This window comes from Dendrobates tinctorius, unplaced genomic scaffold (assembly GCF_039654945.1).
Source record: "Dendrobates tinctorius isolate UK_male_01 unplaced genomic scaffold, ASM3965494v1 ptg000008l, whole genome shotgun sequence".
Classification (NCBI taxonomy): domain Eukaryota; kingdom Metazoa; phylum Chordata; class Amphibia; order Anura; family Dendrobatidae; genus Dendrobates; species Dendrobates tinctorius.
Genome location: NW_027361676.1, coordinates 7,972,757 through 7,997,027, shown reverse-complemented (window position 1 = coordinate 7,997,027; position 24,271 = coordinate 7,972,757). Strand labels below are relative to the sequence as shown.

General features: G+C 39.0%; 1 protein-coding gene across 2 annotated transcripts in view; it reads left to right on the top strand.

Annotated features, from left to right (window-relative positions):
• LRBA (LPS responsive beige-like anchor protein) overlaps positions 1–24,271 on the top strand; it is a 920,035-nt gene that overhangs the window by 470,122 nt on the left and 425,642 nt on the right. For both annotated transcript variants that reach the window (XM_073576254.1, XM_073576253.1), the window contains exon 37: positions 1,774–1,898. In XM_073576254.1, the coding sequence (XP_073432355.1) occupies positions 1,774–1,898 (125 nt within the window). The remainder of the gene's footprint in view (positions 1–1,773; positions 1,899–24,271) is intronic.

Here is a 24,271-nt window from a genome sequence, read left to right as displayed (position 1 = left end):
TATCTCTCTGTACCTCTATTCTTTCTTAAATTATTAACTGTTCTATCCCCACCCCCCATGCCACCCCCACCCCCAATTTCATTATTTGTGCCCAGGTCTCTATCTGCACTGTCTTCCCCTCCAATAAAAGGAATACCCTCCCCCCAGTCCCTAGTTTAAACATTCCTGATTCCATCCTCACGTGAAGACTTCATGTGCTGTAATATTTTTGGTAAACTTGTGTTCCCAGATCCCATTTTGGAAATCTTCACCAGAAAGTTTATGTAGTGCGTGTGAGTTTTCTTGCTGCATGGATATCATCAGATATTCCTGATCGGAAACCAGGCCATGTACAAGTGAGGTCCTGCTATCCATGTCAAACGGTTTGAATCAGTCAAGCGAACTCTGATGATTGGAAACTTTTTTCTTTTGCCCAAAAAATGTTTGGGCCTGCATTATAATTTATTTCCTTATTTTTTACCTTTTTATATTTCTGATATCTCCTATATTCCTCATACTCTTAGACAGACAGGGATTATATGTGATTATAATGTGTGTACTCTGAAGCTTGTCGATTTCCATTCATTTACCGTATATATGTTGTAATATCAATAGTTATGTAAGAATTGCTTTGAAGCTCTGATGCGGAGGACATGGTGTTTTCTAGGAAAACAAAACAGACAATAGAAAGGGTAGTTTGTTACATATCTAAATGTAAAGGCATATATAATTTTGGTACCCCAAGGGCTAAAGGTTATGAATATTTTAGGAGATGATTTTAATTAAATTCCTGCACACCTAAGCTGAGTAATATTTTATTATCGCGTACCATACCGACATGAGCAAGATTTTCATTAAAGTTAACACTTTCGAGGCAAATGGTCTTTGGTTTGATTTACTGACCTTGTGAAGGAAAGGCACAAATTAGAAAGAAAAATGATGAAAGGGGACAGACATTGATTAATATAGGTAATGCTATCCCATATTTATAATAGCCTTTTCCCTATTCTGGTTTATAAATGCAGTCTCAGGGAGAGATGCCCTGCTGGGGCTGAAATGAGCCTGAAATCGGAGCGCATGCCACTAGTGTGCAGGGAAGTTGATCACACTGTCAGCAATTCATTTTACAATGATGTATTTAGTGTTCCTTTCACCTTCCTACCACGAAGAGGAATTCCTTAGATGGAAAAGTGATATTGTTCTTTTCAAGGACATAAGTAAAGAGAAAATGCAAGATAGAAAGGCTTATAGTAATGGCGGCGAGTATGTGTAGTATGGACATTGAGGTTATTGGTCCGGTTCTAGTTTATCCTTACTTTGTAGAGTCTTTAGATATGTCCATGCACGGTTTGCTCTACTCATTCACATTGTGACTTAATTCCAATAAATTCCAGGTCTTTTAGGTTGGTAGGACTCTTTAGATAGTCATACTGTGCACCATTGAGAAGAAGGTGGTAAAATACTGAACTCTTGTGTTATTTTAATCTTTGTTATATTTTATATAATGTAAAATATGTATTTTGAAATATATTTTGACCTGTTTGTGTCCATTACTGACTAACTGTGAATTAAAGTACACAAAGTCTTTATTGGATGCATCTCTGGTTTACAGTGATATCACATTAGCTCTTCAGTGAAGAAATACTTAAGAAGTTAAATTATTCAATAGTGACAGTTATAACAGCGAAAGTCAAAGAAAGAGCTAAGCAAACAAGGAAAGCTGTCTGTGAAAATTCACAGCTACCATGCTGTTTAGTAATGGCTAACATGTGTGATCCCTGTGTTTTGTTGTAGCCGGCCCCGGGAGTTCTGGCGCCTTGACTACTGGGAAGATGACTTGAGGCGCCGACGACGATTTGTGCGGAACCCCCTTGGTTCGACACATCCTGAAGCGACACTCAAAGCTGCCATAGAGCATGGTCAGTACCATAGTTATATTCTCTCTTCAGTCAAAATGGTCGTAGTTCACACAATGCTACCTGTAGAATGGATTTACGCTATGTAAGGGCAATCCATCAGGATTGGAACATTTGTTTCTCACTTTTGACAGGTTTAACCCCTTCAACCCAAGGGTGGTTTGCACGTTCATGACCGGGCCAATTTTTACAATTCTGACCACTGTACCTTTATGAGGTCATAACTCTGGAACGCTTCTATGGATCCCGGTGATTCTGACATTGTTTTCTCGTGACATATTGTACTTCATGTTAGTGGTAAAATTTCAATCAAATAACTTGCGTTTATTTGTGAAAAAAACGGAAATTTTGCAAAAATTTTGAAAATTTCGCAATTTTCCAACTTTGAATTTTTATGTCCTTAAATCACAGAGATACGGCACACAAAAAACTTGATAACTAACATTTCCCACATGTTTACCTTACATCAGCACAATTTTGGAACCAAAATTTTTTTTTGTTAGGAAGTTATAAGGGTTAAAAGTTGACCAGCGATTTCTCATTTTTACAACACCATTTTATTTTTAGGACCACATCACATTTGAAGCCACTTTGAGGGGTCTATATGATAGAAAATACCCAAAAGTGACACCATTCTAAAAACTGCACCCCTTAAGGTGCTCAAAACCACATTCAAGAAGTTTATTAACCCTTTAGGTGCGTCACAGGAATTTTTTTGAATATTTAAAAAAAAATGAACATCTAACTTTTTTTCACAAAAAAAATACTTCAGGTTCAATTTTTTTATTTTACCAAGGGTAACAGGAGAAATTGGACTGCAAAAGTTATTGTGCAATTTGTCCTGAGTACGCTGATACCTGATTTGTGGGGGGGAACGACTGTTTCGGCGCATGGCAGAGCTCAGAATGGAAGGAGCGCCGTTTGACTTTTTCAATGCAAAATTGGCTGGAATTCAGATCGGACGCCATGTCACGTTTGGAGAGTCCCTGATGTACCTAAACAGTGGAAACCCCCTACAAGTGACCCCATTTTGGAAACTAGACCCCCCAAGGAACTTATCTAGATATGTGGTGAGAACTTTGAACCCACAAGGGCTTTACAGAAGTTTATAACGTACAGCGGTACAATTAAAAAATCATATTTTTTCCACAAAAATGATCTTTTCACCCCAATTTTTATTTTCCCAAGGGTAACAGGACCCTAAAAGTTATTGTGCAATTTGTCCTGAGTATCCTAATACCCCACATGTGGGGGTAAACCACTATTTGGGCGCATGGCAGAGCTTGGAAGGGAAGCAGCGCCATTTGACGTTTTTGGCTGGAATTGAGATCGGACATCATGTCGCGATTGGAAAACCCCTGATGTACCAAAACAGTGGAAACCCCCCACAAATGACACCATTTTGGAAACTAGACCCCCTAAGGAACTTATCTAGATGTGTGGTGAGAACTTTGAACCCCCAAGGGCTTCACAGAAGTTTATAACATAAAGCCGTACAATTAAAAAATCATATTTCCACAAAAATGATCTTTTCACCCTTAATTCTTATTTTTCCAAGGGTAACAGCACCCTAAAAGTTATTGTGCAATTTGTCCTGAGTACGCTGATACCCCACATGTGGGGGTAAACCACTATTTGGGCGCATGGCAGAGCTCGGAAGGGAAGCAGCGCCATTTGACGTTTTTGGCTGGAATTGAGATCGGACACCATGTCGCGATTGGAAAACCCCTGATGTACCTAAACAGTGGAAACCCCCCACAAATGACACCATTTTGGAAACTAGACCCCCCCAAGGAACTTATCTAGATGTGTGGTGAGCACTTTGAACCCCCCAGTGCTTCACAAGTTTATAACGCCCGGGCGTGAAAATAAAAAATTCGTATTTTTTCCACAAACATGATCTTTTAGTCACCATTTTTTTTATTTTCCCAAGGGTAACAGGAGAAATTGGACCCCAAAAGTTGTTGTCCAATTTGTCCTGAGTATGCTGATACCCCATATGTGGGAGAAAACTACTGTATGGGCACACGTCGGGGATCGGAAGGGAAGTAGTGACGTTTTGGAATGCAGACTTTGATGGAATGGTCTGCGGGTGTCATGTTGCCTTTGGAGAGCCCCTAATGTACCTAAACAGTGGAAACTCCCCACAAATGACCCCATTTTGAAAACTAGACCCCCTAAGGAACTTATCTAGATGTGAGGTGAGCACTTTGAACCCCCAAGGGCTTCACAGAAGTTTATAATGCCAGGGCATGAAAATAAAAAAATCGTATTTTTTCCACAAACATGATCAATTAGTCCCCAATTTTTTCATTTTCCCAAGGGTAACAGGAGAAATTGGACCACAAAAGTTGTTGTCCAATTTGTCCTGAGTACGCTGACACCCCATATGTGGGAGAAAACTACTGTATGGGCAAACGTCGGGTCTTGGAAGGGAAGTAGTGACGTTTTGGAATGCAGACTTTGATGGAATGGTCTGCGGGTGTCATGTGCGTTTGGAGAGCCCCTGATGTACCTAAACTATTGAAACTCCCAACAAGTGACCCCATTTTGGACACTAGACCCCCCCACGGAACTTATCTAGATGTGTGGTGAGCACTTTGAACCCCCAAGTGCTTCACAGAAGTTTATAACGCTCGGACGTGAAAATAAAAAAATCATTTTTTTCCACAAAAATGATATTTTTGCCCCCAATTTTTTATTTTCCTAAGGGTAACAGGAGAAATTGGACCCCAAAAATTGTTTTGCAATTTGTCCTGAGTAGGCTGATACCCTACATGTGGGGGTAAAACACTGTTTGGGCGCATGGCAGAGCTTGGAAGGGAAGGAGCACCATAGGACTTTTTCAACTCAGAATTGGCTGGAATTGAGATCAGACGCAATCTTGCATTTGGAGAGCCCCTGATGTGCCCAAACAGTGGAAACCCCCAATTCTAACTCCAACCCGAACCCCAACACACCCCTAACCCTAATCTCAGCCCTAGCCCAAACCCTAGCCCTAACCCTAGCCCTAACGGAAAAATGGAAATAAATACATTTTTTTAATTTTATTATTTTTCCCTAACTAAGGGGGTGATAACGGGGGGTTTGATTTACTATTTATGGCGGTTTTTATTTTTGGCAGCTGTCGCACGCTAAAAGACGCTTTTTATTGTAAAAATAGTTTTTGCATCACCACATATTGAGAGCTATAATTTTTCCGTATTTTGACCCACCGAGTCATGTGAGGTCTTATTTTTTGCGGGACGAGTTGACGTTTTTATTGGTACCATTTTCGGGCACGTGACATTTTTTGATCGCTTTTTATTCGGATTTTTGGGACGCAGAATGAACAAAAACCAGCGTTTCATGAATTTCTTTTGGGGGAGTGCGTTTACACCGTTCCGCGTGCGGTAAAATTGATAAAGCTGTTTTATTCTTCGGGTCAGTACGGTTACAGCGATACCTCATTTAGGTAGTTTTTTTATGTTTTGGCGCTTTTATGCAATGAAAACTATTTATATAAAAAATAATTATTTTTGCATCGCTTTATTCTGCGAGCTATAACTTTTTTATTTTTTCGCTGATGATGCTGTGTGGCGGCTCGTTTTTTGCGGGACAAGATGACGTTTTCAGCGGTACCATGGATATTTATATGCATCTTTTTGATCGCGCGTTATTACACTTTTTGTTTGGCGGTATGATAATAAATCATTATTTTTTGCTTTGTTTTTTATTTTTAATTTTTTAGGGGTTCGCTAAAGGGGTTAACTAATGGGACAGTTTTATAGGGCGGGTCGTTACGGACGCGGCGATACCTAATATGTGTACTTTTATTGTTTTGGGTTTTTATTTTCAAAAATTGAATTTATTGGGGAATATTTTTTTTTTTTTTTTACTAATTTATTTGGCGATTTTTTTTAAAATTATTTTTACACTTTTTTTAATTTTTTTTTTTACTTTATTACATAGTCCCAGGTGGGACATCACTGTCCTGTGACAGATCGCTGATCTGTCACAAAACAGATCACTGTGACAGATCAGCAATCTGTCACAGGCAGTGCACAAGGCTTCCTCATGCCTGCGCTTTGCAGGCACTGAGGAAGCCAGCTTCCTCCAGGCCTCCGAAGGCCCCCGTCGCCATCTTGGATCCGGGGGCCTGGAGGAAAGGAGTCCCCCGCAGCAGCGCTGCACATTGCGCTGCCGTAGGGGGCTCAGGGAAGCACGGAGGGAGCCCCCTCCCTGCCGATGCTTCCCTTTAACTCCCAGTGTGCAAGGGGTTAACGTGTCGGGGGCGGTCCGTGACCGCTCCTGACACATAGTGCCGGGTGTCAGCTGTGATAATCAGCTGACACCCGGCCGCGATCAGCGGCGCTCACCACATGGGCGCCGCTGATCGCGCTAGACGTACTATCCCGTCCATGGGCATAGGGGCCCGGGTCCCATGGACGGGATAGTACGTCTGATGTCAGGAAGGGGTTAATACTCATTATGGATGCTGCTACTGTATAGTGTTGGTACATAAATTGACAATATATAATGGTAACTGTTTTGGATATCGATAAATAGCTTTCTTGTACAAATTTTGAGAAGTCGGGTGGACCCGCAATTATTTTTTTACTTTGTTTCTCATCTTAAGAAGAGCAAAAGAGTAAAGTTGTTGAATGAATTTAGCTGAAACACACTGCTCAATATTATCTTATTAATTGTAATTATTCTGTATTGTATCACTTCATATTGAGCAGAATTAAGTATGAGGACATCCACCTATATCCACATTGACCCCACTTACAGCTCTCCTGTATGTCGTATGTATGAGCTTACACACCGACCCACTGTCGTATGAGCCCCCACATAGACACCCTATTTGCCGTGTGAGTAGCCACATAGCCCCTTGTTATACAGTGAGTATCAACATAACCCCTATATACACTGTTAGCCCCCTCTATACATACTGAGCCCCCACATAGCCTCTCTACAAATAATGTGAGCCCTCACATAGCCTCCTATATACAGTATGAGCCCCCCACTTACCGTCTCTATATACAGTGAGCCCCCACATAGCCTCTCTACAAACGATGTGAACCCTCACGTAGCCTCCTATATACAGTATTAGCCCTCACATAGCCTCTTTATATACAATGAGCCCCCACGTGCACTCTATATACAGTATAAGCCCCCACATAGCCCCCTCTATATAGTGTGAGTGCTCACATAACCCCTGTATACAGCATGATCCCCCACATTGCCTCCTATATACATCTTGAGCTCCCTCATGACCTATATAGTGATTCCCTACATAGCCTCTCTATATGCAATATAAGCCCCACATAGCACCTTATATACAGTATGAGCGTTCACCTAGCCCTCTGTATACAGTATGAGCCCTCACATGGCCTCTATATACAGTATGAGCCCCCACATTCCCCTATATAGCTGCTGTATATACAGTATACTCTGTATACAGTATGAGCCTCTGTTTTAGCCTTTCAGCTGTCGTGGCCAGACTGAAACAGCCAGAGGACTGGATATGTCCCGTGGGTCACAGTTTGCCCAGCTCAGGTCCAGTATGTATGTGTAGATGTCAAAAGCGCATGTATGATTTGGAATTGCCAACCGCATTGTTTTCCCGGCAATATCCCATTGGCTGACATGTCATTCGGCAATTTTATCATAGAGAACATAGGAGCATTCTTTCAAACAAGCACTCCTGTGCATGGGAGAGTCGGCTGAGAATACTGTCGGCCAAACAATTGGCTGAAACATTGTTTAGCCTACAGTCATCTAATGTGTATAGCCCGCTTACATCCAGTACAAAAGATTTCAGCCTTAAGTGCTGTATAAATCCCTTGCTAAAAGCCTTAAGCCTCCCATATAGAGTAGACTAGATTGACTGCCATACTGTGTATGGGTCTCCTGACTCTTCCTCCACAGATGATGTTAGGGTAGAGAAGTATCAATAATTTTGAATTCCAGTGGATGATCCTTTTGTTCTCCATGGAGGACCACCAGCAGAGGAGTCTAGCAGTGGCTCTTTCATAGGGAAGACGGCTTTCGGAAGAATCAACTGTTTGTGTATTGGGGAGTCAGAAGAGAGCTGTTGGCAAAACAATTGTATGTTCTTTATTGATTAAAAGGCATTGGTGTGGGAGGAACGTACAGAGAGAACGTCCACTCTCTGTACGTTTCTCCCCTGCCAATACCTTTTAATCAATTAAGAATTTTCACGACAGAATGGTGAGTGCCATCACTTTTTTCTCTTGTACATAATCAGATTACATGTTTGCTTTTCTGGATTGAGCACCCGTTCGGACGGTAGTTTGGTGGTCGGTCCAGGTGTGTGATTTTGGACTTGAATAGCAGTCATGGAACTGCTTAGGAGTTAATGTCCAACAGCTATGTAATTTGTATGGGTGCCTTTTAAGTATTGGGCAATAATCAGAAAAAAGTTCATATGTGTGGTGGTTATGTTAAATGAATGTGAAGGAAAAACAGAAGCTTAGAACTATAGTTGAGTTTTTAAACGAGTTGTCTAGTGAAGATAAGTTATCGCCCATTCAAGGGTAGAGTTATAACTTAGATTGGTGGAAGTCTGACCTCTGGTACCCGCACTGATCTGTAAAACAGGTGACTTTTGTTTCCTTTAGAAAGGAGTGGCGGTGTGCATCTTTGACTGCCGCTCAATTCTTTTTTTTGAGCTGCCGGTCAGAGTGCAGCACTCAGCGAGCCCCATAGGGAATGAATGGAACGGTGGTTGGGTATGTATTCTGCCGTTCCATTCTAATGGGGAGAAAAGTACCCTTTGGATAGGTAATGCTTTAAAGGGTTCTCCAGTGAAGTTATTTCTTTAATATTAAATACATTTAGAGTAATTTTAAACTCCTGATATTTTTTCTAAAGTTTTGCCAGGCAAATTGAGTGTCCATAGATGTAAAATTGAGTTACATGATATACACTAAGTCACTCGCATTTGACAAGACTCTCACTCCCTAGGAGGATGAATTCTAGATCTTCCTTATTGTCATCATATATTCTATGATATATAGGTGTTCGGTAGAAAGTTTTATACCTGTGTATGCTTCTCCATTGATGATAAATCTTCATGCTAAAAATCTACATCAAACTGTGTGATGTACTATCTATTTAGAAGGTAAAATATTATTCTACGGGCCTTTATGTTGTTTTCATTATTTGTATGGGACAGTTTTTCATGAATCAGAACATCTTGAAAAATAAGTATAAAACATGTGGTTTAAATCAGTGTGGTGGAGATGGATAAAACTGCTGGTATTATAAATTTAATATGGAAGAAAACACATTTTACATTTTATTTTACAAATAATACTTTAGTTTTTTTATTTTAATTTTTTAGTTATACAATACTGTTTATGAAAATATTAAATACGGTACATGTAAAAAAAACTTTACATTTATATTGTTAACTGATTTGTCAGGATGTCATCGGAAGCACATATGAAGTCCCATTTCAGTCACCTGGTCATTCAACTACTGGCTTGAGCTGCTAGTTGACTGAACAGAACTTTATTTTTTTAGTCAGACAACTAATTTAAGATGGCCAGACATTTGTATAAAAATACAAGCAAAAGTTATTTGCAAATATTATTAACATGAATTCCATCATAAAATTGTGAAGTACTTTGCACACATTAGATGAAATGTGTATGGGAGCTCATCTGCTAGATGTAGAGGTTGGGTTAAGGGATGGTTTCTTCATGAAAGGTGTGATTGTGGCACATTTGAAGGCAGAAGGGAAGGTACCAGAAGTTAATGATATCTGGTTGAAGAGGTAGGTTAGGGCTGGGTTAAGCCTGGTGAAAAGATTGGGGAGGGGATGTGATGAGGTCAAGTGCACAAGTGGTGGTGTGATTTGGAGAGAAGATGAGTAAGCTCTCCTTCAGTGATGGTGGGTAGAAAGGTTCTAGTGGAAGGGCAGTAGTCTATTATACATAGGGGTTGTGGTGTTGAAGGAGTCAAACTTGCCTGATTTGGTTGATCTTGTTTTTGAAATGTGTGACAAACTCTTGTGCAGTGATTAGGGAGGCTAATTGTTGAATAACTGGGGTTGTGGAATAAAGTATATATGAGGGTTGTGAAGTAGTCCTGTTTAGCAGTGGTGAGGGCCAACTTAATGTAAAAGTTGCTTGTTTGAATGCGGTGAAGTGTTCTTCTAAATGTATGGTCTTCCAGTGCCTCTCAGGATCCCTGGACACTGGCCGAAGCTTTTTAGTGAGGTTGTTGTGCCAGGGTTGTCTATTCATTCAGCGCACTTCCCGAGAGGGGCGACTGATTTAATAGCTGATGTGTATCGTTGTGGAAAACGGTGGCACTGTATGTAGTGGAATGATGATATGAAATATAGTGGTAGAACACAGTTAGTGTGTGAATGTCTTGGTGTGCAAGGTTTCAGTGGGGGTGTGCAGTTGTTGGACATGTGGAGCAGGTGAGGTGGACAGGAATGAGCAAGTGAGTAGATGGCAGTCAGATAGGGGGAGAGGTGAAGTATTGAGATTAGATAGGGAGCCGAAGCAGGTGAAGATGAGGTCTAATGTATGTCTGTCTGTGTGGGTGACTGTGGAGAAACATAGAGTAAGAGTAAAGGATGAAGTAAGTGACAGGAGTTTGGAAGCGGCTGACTGACGAGTGTCAGTGAGGATGTTGAAGTCACCCATGTTTATGGTGGCTGTACCACCACACACAGGCATATCCAGGACATGGGCTACAAGTGTAACATTACTTGTGTCAGGCCACTCATAACCAATAGACAACGCCAGAAGCATCTTACCTGGGCCAAGGAGAAAAAGAACTGGACTGATTCTCAGGGGTCCAAGCTGTTGTTTTCAGATGAAATTAAATTTTGCATTTCATTAGGAAATCAAGGTCCTAGAGTCTGGAGGAAGAGTGGAGAGTCACACAGTCCAAGCTGCTTGAGGTCTAGTGTGAAGTTTCATCTGCTGGTGTACTGTAGGTCCCACTGTGTTTTATCAAGACCAAAGTCAGCGCAGCTATCTACCAGGAAATTTTAGACCACTTCATGCTTCCCTCTGCCGACAAGCTTTTTGGAGATGGAAATGTCATTCTCCAGCTTGACTTGGCACCTGTTCACACTGCCAAAAGTACTAATACCTGGTTTAAAAACAACAGTATCACTGTGCTTGATTGGCCTGCAAACTCACCTGACCTATCCCCATAGAGAATCTATGGGGTATTGTCAAGAGAGAGAGACCAGACCAAACAATTCAGATGATCTGAAGGCTGCTATCAAAGCAACCTGGGCTTTCATAACACCTCAGCAGTGCCACAGGCTGATCGCCTCCATGTCACGCCTCATTGATGCAGTAATTGATGCAAAAGGAGCCCCAACCAAGTATTGAAAGCATTTGCTGAACATATATTTCAGTAGGCCATCATGTCAGATTTTAAAATCATTTTTTAAGCTAGTGTTATAACGTATTCTAATTTACTGAGATAATGACGTTTGGATTTTCTTTGGGGGGCATAATCTATGGAGCATCTTATGGGGGCATAATCTATGGAGCATCTTATTGGGGCATAATCTATGGAGCATCTTATGGGGGCATAATCTATGGAGCATCTTATGGGGGCATAATCTATGGAGCATCTTATGGGGGCATAATCTATGGAGCGTCTTATGGGGGCATAATCTATGGAGCATCCTATGGGGTCATAATCTATGGAGCATTTTATGGGGGCATAATCTATGAAGCATTTTATGGGGCATAATCTATGGAGCATCATGTGGGGCATAATCTATGGAGCATTTTATGGGGGAATAATGTATGGAGCATCTTATGGGGGCATTATCTATGGAGCATCTTATGGGACCATAACCTTTATTGAGCATTATATGGGGCATATTATTCTATGGAGGCATTATTAGCCTTTGTGCAGCATTATATGGGGTGTATTTTGTATGGAGCATCTTATGGGGCCCATCATGAACTGTATGGAGCATTATATGGGGCTCCTGATTCAATATGGCTATTCAAAAACATTTAACCTACTGATGTCTCAATTAATTTTACTTTTATTGGTATCTGTTTTTATTTGTGAAATATTACAGTAGCTGCTGCATTTTCCACCCTAGGCTTATACGCGAGTCAATAAGTTTTCCCAGTTTTTTGTGGCAAAATTAGGTGGGTCGGCTTATACACGAGTATATAGGGTAAATTAACTTTTTGATGATATTCTAATTTTGTGATAAGCACCTGCATATTATATACAAACATGGGCCAAAAATTAAATGCTTATAATTCTATTGTAAAACATATAAAAATTGTATATTCTTTGCATACATTTGATCAAAGTATGTAAGTTCATCAAAGTCTTTTCGCCAGAAATCTAGCGTAATACACCAAGTATATACAGATAAATCTAAAACATAATATTTTATATGATTGTATGAAGTAGTTTTTCTCCTGTAATACAGCGATTATTTGTATATCCCTACGTCATTTATAACAGTTTGCTGGTCACCAGAAAATGACTTGACTGTTTCCACTGATTGAAATATTTTGGAAGTCCTTGAATTACAGGTAGGCATGGGAAATACAATGCTTGGAGAATAATGATTGACCCTGTTGTGGCCACTGAGGAAGGGCACTGCTGTGACAGCGCGTTAAAGGAGAAAAATGCATTTTTGACTTCTATTCATATGAGGAAAAGCGCTGACTATATGACTAATAGAGTGGAAAGTACAGCTAGGACTACTAAGAAGAAGAGTATTGTTGTTGCTGCCAGGAAAACATGAAGGTACTGAATTGGAAAGGAACTGCTTTCAATTTCGTGATACATGTCTAAGATATGCCATCACTTTATTAGTGGGTGTCCACCTTTGACTCCTTCATAGTACGTTATTTCTCTGCATAGTGACTTTTAGCCACCATCTTCTTAGCGAACTTTAACAATCCCTTAAATTGAGTGGTGATACAATTCAATGGATTGTTTGGACTGTGAACACCGCTATGATTGAGAAATAATTACGGTAGAAGGTTCTTGGGTGTTCGACCCCACTGATCAGAATCCTAGTGATAACGAAAGTACTCTGCAAAGGGAAAGTTCCAACTGCAACTAGGTGGATCTGTGCTCCATCTGCTGTTAGGCAGAGCAACATTTGAAATTGATGCCTATGCCTCTATTCACAAATTACTTTTTGCACAATTTTCTGCTTCGTTTGGGTATAACAGAAGTTTCAGATCTGTGTCAAATAAGTTAAACCCAGAATTCAGAGTGCCTCTTGGCTGGCTTGAGAGCTCTTACCCTTTGAATCCCTTTCTCAACTCATAAACGGCAAATAAGGTGAAGCATCACTGTCTTTTATATATATATATATATATATATATATATCAGACTAGAGGCATTTTGTAATTAAAAGTCCACTTTCATGCACCTGATGCCAGCGCCTGGACTAGCCTCTGGTCTTACTGGAGTCAAGTGATATTGGCTATGATGTATCTTCAGTGTAAGGGGAATCAATACTAGTTTAGTGGGTTTTATTTGCTGTTGCTAGCAATATGTGCATCAAGCTGTCAAGCTATTTTATCTCTGGCAAATGAATTAAAGGAGATAGTGTATAAACCCATTCAGCCATAACGCCTGCAGACCACATTGTAACATTGCATTTTTAAATAGGAGCCCGGATTTAAAGATTTGCCAATACTGCTGCCAACTGTAATTTAGAAAATAAATATTCCTGGTGTAAAAAAAGAGATTAGCAAATAACTGTGTTTTTTTATTTTATTTTTAGCATGCAGGCTGATACCTTTCCTTTAATTAAAGATGTCCACCTTTTCAAAAAAAATTTTAATCAAAAACCGCATAATGCTCTAAAGTAACTAAAGAATACTCCATATCTTTTTCCAGCTCTTCTTTTCCCAATTGTGTTGGGATGGCCCAATTCTCTGTGTTTCCTCTTTCAGCCTTATGGACAGGTGATTTATGTAGGGTTATTTTGGTGACGCATTAGTCAGCACTGCGTTCAGTGATTGCCTGCAGCAGTCAAATGCATGACCAGCCAGTAGGAGGAATGGATTGGTGAGGGACATCCAAATTGAAAAATGAAACTATTGGTTATAATTATTATAATTTTGTTACTAACTTTGCCCTTTTTAACTGTCACATTTGTTCTACCACTTGGTACAGATTTCTTTAGAATTGTTCACTGTTTTGTGCTCTCTTCCATCGCCAAGGAAATTTATCAGATGCTGTATTTTGGCTTAAGGCAAACATTCTGTGTATTGCACAGGGATTGATAAATGTGTCTCTCTTTAAAATTGACAAGAGATATTTCTTTATTTTTTAACCTTTTCACCTGCCGGAGTGAGTGTGCATAATTTGGACAATCTATACCCATTTTCACTCCTTTTTATAAACTGCTGCCTTTGTCTTCAAATTCTGGCGCAAATCTCTCAAAGTAGATCAGACACTATTTGAAATAATGAATGAGAGAAAAGGAAAAGGGGAGTCCAGCGATGAAATCAGTGAAAACCCAGTGTAAAAACGTGAATACTTTATTGGAACTAATACAAAGACAAAAAACTGGACACCAACCGACACAAGAATTAATGTCCCCACTATGTATTTGTGAAAAATGTTTAGAAACTGCAGAAAAGATATTTGAAATAATGTAACAAAAATTTGTGCAAATACATAGTAAACATGAGTTTGTGCCTTAAGATGCGTTAACACTTGACCTCCTATAACTTTATTGAAGAAAAGAGGTGCTCCAGTGATGTGCAGGTTAATTTAAAACGTAATGTATTAAATAATTTAAAAAACATATAGAATCGGCATGAGGTGAGAGTAGAATTCCAGCTTTAACCCACGCGTTTTGGCATGATGCCTTAGTAATGGTATTACCATTATTACATTGTGAGGTTTTATGTTCACCTGCACATCGCTTGAGGACCTTTTCTCTTAGAAATTGCTTGATTGCAGCCCAGGCCAGAGCGGTTCCAAGCGATCATTCTATGCCAAGGAATACAGGTGAAACGACACTGACTCTCCTTTTTTTTTTTAAATTTCCTATAACATTTGTTGCCTGATAAGCGGATTAAATTGTATTATAAGGTTGCTTAAAAATCTGAGTTCTTGGCAGCAGGTTGCGCTGCCGAGAAAATTGACATCTTAAAGAGCACAGAATGATCTATTATCGATCATTCTGTGCACATCGGAATTAAAGAGGAAAAAGGAAGGAAAACAATGTGGAATCTATGCACACGTACATGAGTCACATTGGTAAGTTACGAAGACACAGGGTGTCATACTTGTATCTATTTATGATGTATAATATATAATGGCTCTGTATATCAATCCTGGATTCTGATGCAAAAGAGACTACTCAGTAAGAAAACTCAAACCAAAAGGGGAGCCCAAATAACTAAAAGTCAGTAGAGTAATGAAATGTAGTAAAGTTTACTAGTTGGCCCGTGCAAAATTTTCACACATTGGTCGTCGGGGGTGCAGGCAATTAAAAAAAAAAAAAAAAAAAAAAAAAAAACAAGCTGGTCAGATGTAAATGTATTTCATGAGATGATGAACAGACGGGTATTTATATATGTAGATTGGTAATACAATCAATTGGTTTGATAAGTAGAGGCCAAAAAATGTCATCCAGTTGAGGTGCCACCTGTGTTGTCTTTCTGCAGGTTTATGAAAATGAATGTTTAAACTGTATTTAGTGATAAAATCGTGAATGTGTGGTTTGTTTGGCTCTTTTTTGGCTGAAGGAAGCAAGTTTACCTTTCAAATGGTGTATCATTTGTGTGGGTGGGGTGAAGTAATCAGCGAAAAAGCAGTGCATGTTTACAAATGTGTTTGCATATGTGCCTCACCTGCAGTGGTGTACAATCCTCCAATTTGGCTAAAATAGGCTGGGCAAGCAGTTCGGCAAGCTGGAAAGCCCCCAAGGCAAATGTTTGGATTTGTTTGTGATGTCTGTAAGCAGCTTTGTAATAGTATGCTTTGGAGTACTGTGGTGCCACCTGCAGGTCATTTTTCCTTAATGCAGGTTTATGAAAATTAATCTTTAAACTGTATTTTGTGATCAAATCGTGGATGTGTGGATTGTTTGGCCATTTTCTTGCTGAAGGGGTTAAGTTTACCTTTCAAATGGTGTATCATTTGTGTGTGTTTGTGGAGTATGAACGGAGATACAAACTAATCACCGAAAAAGATTGTTTAGAAGTAACAAAATAGATTACAGGGAACCTGTCAGCAGGATTTTGAGAGTAACCTACAGTCGGTGTCAGGTTGGAGCCGTTATACTGATTAAAAAGATACCTTGGTTGATGAAATCCGTCTTGTGGTTGTTTTAATCTTTATTTTCAGTTTTTAGTTAGATACGCTTTTGCTTTGGAGTGGCGTATGGGGGGGATTCATGTGGTGCTCTGATTAGGTATTCATAATGAAGACTGCTGAAAGGTTATTGATCCCTCAGTGACCTGCTCCCTAGTTTACATAATGAATATTATATATATTTTAAAAAATAAAACAACCGCAAGACTGATTTCATCAACCAAGGTATCAATTTAGTCAGTATAACGGCGCCTTCCTGACACTGTCTGTAGGTTACTGTAGACAATCCTGCAGACAGCTTCCCTTTAAACAAGCGTAACATCCTGTCAGCTAGAGCCACCGGACTACTGCCACTAATAGGGAACAAGTAAAGAAAAGTCAGCTCACCCCTCTGTTGCTCCAGGAGCTTGAGCACGGAGATCTGCAGTGCAGCAGGAAGGAAATCCAGTGAGAAAAAGAATCCAGCTCTTGGTTCCTGGAGAATTTTCTTTATTGAATAAAGTGATTAAAATCCAACTTCATATAAACAGCATATTGTCACCACCATCATAAGTACACAGAACAGACGCGTTTCGAGCTCAAAAGCTCTTAATCATTGCTCAGCAAAGGTCCCCGTTTGGACAGAAACGTCACCTTTTGAGCTAATTAAATAGCTTTTTTTCACTACAAACGGTGTGTTGCCTCTGATTTTTTTTGGATGTGTGTATATATATATATATATATATATATATATATATATATATATATATATATATATATATATATATATATATATATATATTATGAGGGGCGCCTGAAAACTTCAAGGCCCACCCATGAAATCTTTTTTGCATGGTCTTGTTTTGCAATGCAATATGTTATTTAGTTAGTTGAATGGTCTCATGAGCAATCTGGATTTATTTTGATTTTTTTTTGTTTCCGTTACAACATTTTAAAGTTGGGTCGCAAGGCTGAAATATGGAAATGGAGAAGTTGGCAAAGTACACACATCGACTGTTGCAATGGCTGCAATTCCATCTTCCACCAAGGTGCTTTTTCATCTGTAGGAATAGGTGATAGTCCGAGGGAGACAAATCAGGGGAATAGGGTGGGTGCTGAAGCAGTTGGAAACCACAGGAGTGAATTGCAGCAGCCGATGTGTGAACTTTGCCAACTTCTCCATTTCCATATTTCAGCCTTGCGACCCAACTTTAAAATGCTGTAACGGAAACAAAAAAAATCAAAATAAATCCAGATTGCTCATGAGACCATTCAACTAACTAAATAACATATTGCATTGCAAAACAAGACCATGCAAAAAAGATTTCATGGGTGGGCCTCGAAGTTTTCAGGCGCCCCTCGTGTGTGTGTGTGTGTGTGTGTGTATATAATGTGTATGTATATGTGTGTGTGTGTATATATATATATATATATATATATATATATATATATATATATATATATATATATATATATATATATATATATAGTGTGTGTGTGTATGTGTATATATATATATATATATATATATATATATAGTGTGTATATATAGAGATATATAGATTAGATATTTATTATACGGGGCTTTGCGTGTGGAGTGATTGTGGCTATATGAAGTGGGCAGGGCTTGATACACACATAAATGCATGCATATATACAGTGGGGAAAAAAAGTATTTAGTCAGTCAGCAATAGTGCAAGTTCCACCACTTAAAAAGATGAGAGGCGTCTGTAATTTACATCATAGGTAGACCTCAACTATGGGAGACAAACTGAGAAAAAAAAATCCAGAAAATCACATTGTCTGTTTTTTTTCATTTTATTTGCATATTATGGTGGAAAATAAGTATTTGGTCAGAAACAAACAATCAAGATTTCTGGCTCTCACAGACCTGTAACTTCTTCTTTAAGAGTCTCCTCTTTCCTCCACTCATTACCTGTAGTAATGGCACCTGTTTAAACTTGTTATCAGTATAAAAAGACACCTGTGCACACCCTCAAACAGTCTGACTCCAAACTCCACTATGGTGAAGACCAAAGAGCTGTCAAAGGACACGAGAAACAAAATTGTAGCCCTGCACCAGGCTGGGAAGACTGAATCTGCAATAGCCAACCAGCTTGGAGTGAAGAAATCAACTGTGGGAGCAATAATTAGAAAATGGAAGACATACAAGACCACTGATAATCTCCCTCGATCTGGTGCTTCACGCAAAATCCCACCCCGTGGGGTCAGAATGATCACAAGAACGGTGAGCAAAAATCCCAGAACCACGCGGGGGGACCTAGTGAATGAACTGCAGAGAGCTGGGACCAATGTAACAAGGCCTACCATAAGTAACACACTACGCCACCATGGACTCAGATCCTGCAGTGCCAGACGTGTCCCACTGCTTAAGCCTGTACATGTCCGGGCCCGTCTGAAGTTTGCTAGAGAGCATTTGGATGATCCAGAGGAGTTTTGGGAGAATGTCCTATGGTCTGATGAAACCAAACTGGAACTGTTTGGTAGAAACACAACTTGTCGTGTTTGGAGGAAAAAGAATACTGAGTTGCATCCATCAAACACCATACCTACTGTAAAGCATGGTGGTGGAAACATCATGCTTTGGGGCTGTTTTTCTGCAAAGGGGCCAGGACGACTGATCCGGGTACATGAAAGAATGAATGGGGCCATGTATCATGATATTTTGAGTGCAAACCTCCTTCCATCAGCAAGGGCATTGAAGATGAAACGTGGCTGGGTCTTTCAACATGACAATGATCCAAAGCACACCGCCAGGGCAACGAAGGAGTGGCTTCGTAAGAAGCATTTCAAGGTCCTGGAGTGGCCTAGCCAGTCTCCAGATCTCAACCCTATAGAAAACCTTTGGAGGGAGTTGAAAGTCCGTATTGCCAAGCGAAAAGCCAAAAACATCACTGCTCTAGAGGAGATCTGCATGGAGGAATGGGCCAACATACCAACAACAGTGTGTGGCAACCTTGTGAAGACTTACAGAAAACGTTTGACCTCTGTCATTGCCAACAAAGGATATATCACAAAGTATTGAGATGAAATTTTGTTTCTGACCAAATACTTATTTTCCACCATAATATGCAAATAAAATGAAAAAAAAACCAGACAATGTGATTTTCTGGATTTTTTTTTCTCAGTTTGTCTCCCATAGTTGAGGTCTACCTATGATGTAAATTACAGACGCCTCTCATCTTTTTAAGTGGTGGAACTTGCACTATTGCTGACTGACTAAATACTTTTTTTCCCCACTGTATATATATATATATATATATATATATATATATATATATATATGTGTGTGTGTATGTATATATATATATATATATATATATATATATATATATATATACCTTTTTTGCATGTAAAGCACCATGGAGTAAAATGGCGTTATAATAAAGATAAAACAATGCATGTGAACTATAATTCTAATATTGGTAAATCAAAATCTGCTCCAATGTTTGAGTATCAGAAAGGTATCTCAATGTATTTGGAAAGATTTGCACCTGATACTTTGTGTTAGTGTAGATGAGAAGTCAGAGCAATCTCCCGTTAGGATTGATGGGGACAAAAACAGCCTCTAATACAACCAGTGGCAGCGTAAATACCTGAAGACGAATGTTCTCTGTTTTGCCAATCAATACCAACCCCTAGACTATACTTATGGCTATCTTCTAGTTAAAAACAAATTTGTTAATTCTGACAATTTAATTGCCCTTTCCAAGTTCACATTACCTTTCTTCAGAGAAAAGCACAGGTCGTTTTTCAAAGCGCAACCCTTCCCTAGAGTTATTTAGAGGAGTCCTTGTCTGGAAATTTGTGTTCCTTTTTAGGTTACTATTGTTTATTTAAACAAACTGTTTAACAGACAGTGTGTCATACACATCAAAACATTTTACATTTATCTAAGCTTTCATTATTCTGTTTTGAAGAAGTTGTGTTTCAGTGACCACTAGAAGGCACTTTTTAATTTTTTAACCATTTATTTGTTAGCTTCCCCAAACTAACTTTATGAAATGATACTAGAAGTCTTTCTCTCATACTTTGCATATAGTAGCTAATTGTTATGTTGGGAAATACTCAATTTCCATTTCTTTTTAGAACAGTGTTAATTATTTATGACCACATATCTTTATATGCACTTGACATCTATGACCTGCACTTCACTTTAATGAACTTCCATTCAGACCGCCTTTATCTCTATTTGCCTTACGTGCCCTGAAAAGAATTAATTGCAAGCCAGATTCATTTTGTTTTTACCTCGTCCTCTATTCAAATTAATGTCATAAATGGGATAAAGAATTGTCTGGTATGTATTGTACTTAGTAATTGGTTAGCTACTTAATATGCTTTCTTACTTTCATATACTGCAAGTAAAAATAAATGCCTTTTAATGGTATATTTACACTAAGTTACTCAATATTATTGACGTGTATGTACGTACATTTGTGTCTGTAGATATGTATGTATATATAGAGAGAGAGAGAGAGAGCGAGAGAGATAGAGATATATAGATTTGTAACCTTAATTGTTGATAATTTTCAACATTTTGGTTCTTATGTCCTCAGACAGATGTCTTCTCTTTCTGTTCTCCATGCTTAGTGTGAAACACAGAAACACCAGGCACAACTTATTCCCTTTTTATATGTTTTCAGGAATGATTTTCATTTTGCCCACACCTGTTCCTTGCCACAGTTTAGTTTGAATGAGCATCACATGCTTGAAACGAAGTTGGTTTACCCACAATTTTGTAAAGGTACCAACAATTTTGTAAAATCATGTCCTTTTTTTTTCTGTTTTTGTGTTGTTCCAATACACACAAAATATACATGTGTATTACAAAATTATGTATAATTGAAATAATTTTCTGGGAGAAATGCTTCATTTTCTGGAACAACAAGGGTGTCAAGACTTTTGGCCGTGTGTGTATATATATATGTATGTACAGCAGTAAAAAATATTCATAAAGGTGCTCTTAGCATGGAATTCTCACCAGATGTTTATAACAATCCATCCAATCTACACAGGCAAAGAAATCAAGCCATAGGTGTACGTAAATTAAACTTTGTGTAGCAATGTGAAAAGAAACAGGGTAAAAGTATTGAACATGCTTACTAAAATGTATTTAATACTTTTGTAAAAAAAACCTGTATTGGCGATTACCACTTCAAGATGCCTCTTGTAAGGAGAAACTAGTCTCATGCATTGCTCCGGTGTGATTTTGTCCCTTTCTTCCACACAAATCCTTCTATACATTTTCTATTGGATTCGGATTAGATGATTGGCTGGTCCATTCTAGCAGTTTTATTTTCTTTCTCTGAAACCAACTGAAAGCTTCCTTGACTGTTTGTGATTGTTATGCCAAAATGTCCAACCTTGTTTCATCTTCATCATCCTGGTAGATAGCAGCATATTTTTTTCAATAATGTATCCGTACATTTGTCTATTCATCCTTCGTTCAATCATATGAAGTTTACCAGTGCCGTATGCTAAAAAATAGCCCCACACCATGATGTTCCCACCTCAAAACCTCATTGTTGGTAAGGTGTTTTAATGTGAGGTTTATTATGGCATCCAAAAAGTTCAATTTTCGTCTCATCTGACCATGCTAGTTACTCCCAGTATTTCACAGGCTTGTCTAAAAGTTTCTCAGCAAAATTTAAACACGCTTGAACATGCATTTTGCTTGCCAATGGGATCTTGCGTGGTGAGCATGCATACAGGCTGTGGAAGTTAAGTGCATTACTTTGTTTTCTTTGAAATAATTGTACCTGCTGATTCCAGTTCTTCTTGTAGCTTTCTCTTCTGATAATTTTTTTTAACTCCTCTGTCTGAAATCTTGTGGGGAGGACCTGGTTCTGGCTAGTTTATTGTGAAATTATTTTCTTTCCTTTTCTGGATTATGGCCCCAGCAGTGCTCCCTGGAACCAAGCAGTAGTTTAGACATTCTTCTGTCACTGCCATCAGTATGTCTTGCAAAGGTATTGAGGCACACACTGGGTTTGCCCTTCATGAGATGTTTCTTGTATGACACGTTGGTAATGAGACACTTTTTTGTAGGCCATCAGTTGAACCAGCTAATATTACAATGATATACAGTGATTTTGGTGCCAACAATGTCTAAATGGTTTTGTATTAATTTTATGGTACCGAATAAGAATGACTTTGGTTTTGCCAGATTGGCTATAGTTTCTGAGCTGTTTATTAATTAGCTTCAAAAAGTGGCTTTTAAAACATTATAAGCCTACAAATTGAAATATAAAATAATTATATGGGATATTTTATTACTTTATTACGCTGATAAAGGCTCAAGACAGACCAAAAGCGCATTTATCACATTTCACATTGGGGAATGCATTATTTTCATGGATGAATTATCTCAAAAACTAGAGCCAATTCAGCAAAATTAGTGGGATTTTTGAATTCGGCACCCTCAAAACTTTGTCTAGACAAAGTGGGGCCCTGAGCAAAAATTTAAAGTGGAGGCCCCCAAAAGCTCACCCATATTTGCACAATCACAAAGAAACATTTTGGTTGCATTTATATGCGCTGATTTCAGAATGTTAAACGAGCGCAATCTAGAATATTCAGGTTCTTGTCTCCCGAACTCTTCTCACCGTCTGAGGAAGAGCAATGGGCACAGAATGATCACTAGTACATGAATCAGTCTCCATAGAGTATCATGTTATCAGCAGCACATCTGCAGTTTACATCAGGTGATGTGCTCCTGTGAACAATGATTTTTTTGTTCCAGCATAAACAATTCAATCACCAGATCAATAAGCAGAATTTTGCTAGTTCGTTCGGCGATTGCTGCCATGTTTACACCCATGGACTCTTGTCGGTGCTGCCGGAATTTATAAATGCAGATGGTACACACACAAAGTATGTGACAAGCACATTGTATGTTACACACACACATGTATATACAGTACATGTAGCACACAGGCATATATAAACCAAGCACATACACGCACACATGTATACAAGGAGCAGATATATGCATACACAAAGCACATACATACAGAGGCATGCATGCACAGACACATACATAGTCGTGTATGCACATTCAAAGACATAAATACCAACAGGTCTGACAAATCCACATGGTTAATTAACCATACGGAGATAGGATTAAATAGCCTATCATCAATTACCACATAGAATGCTCATAGAAAAGATGATCAAAAGGCGATGTATACATAAGAAATACAATTTTTAGTAGTACAATGTTAAAATCACATAACTAAATACTGATAGGAAATAGAAAGGTGTAGGGTGTTTTATCGCTCGTAACACTCAAGGACGCACAGGTCCAGGAAGGACATCACAGATGCAATATTAAGCACTATAGATGTTTATACACCAAATTTCATTGTTAGGCAATGGAATACAGGTAATACCAACACTATTTCTCTAAACGCCACCTAGTGCTTTGCATATGTCACCAAAATAGGACAGCAACATGACAAAAATTGGATGATTGATAATCCCCTATAATGGGGTTAATACCAAAACAATATATCCCAATCTAGCGGCCTATGTTTATAAAACACCACCTATTGCGCCGCATGTAACACCATTTAAAGGTGGCAAGATAACAGCCAGAAAATACTGGCAGTCCCCTATAATGGGGTTAATACTGAAACAGCATTTAGGATGGCAAAAAATAACAAAAATTCAATTATTACTAATCCCGTATAATGGGGCAAAAGCCGCAGCGGTATATCACAATATAGCGGCATATAATTGTCTGGCGTCACCTAATGTGCCGCATGTAATACCGTTATAGCGTGGCAAGATAACGTCCAAAATACTGACAATCCCCTATTATGGGGTTACTGCCGCAATGATTTTATCTAATGATGCCTGTGAACCCTGCCCATAGTACATCCGTGATCACAATATCACCCGATCAGTCCCTCATACCACTGACAGGAAGGCCATTGTATAGTATAATCCATAATCATTACCTATTAACGCCAGTGGTGACGGGTGGTGGTGTTCCTGGGCCTGGGGATTGTCAGTATTTTGGATGTTATCTTGCCACTCTATAATGGTATTACATGCGGCAC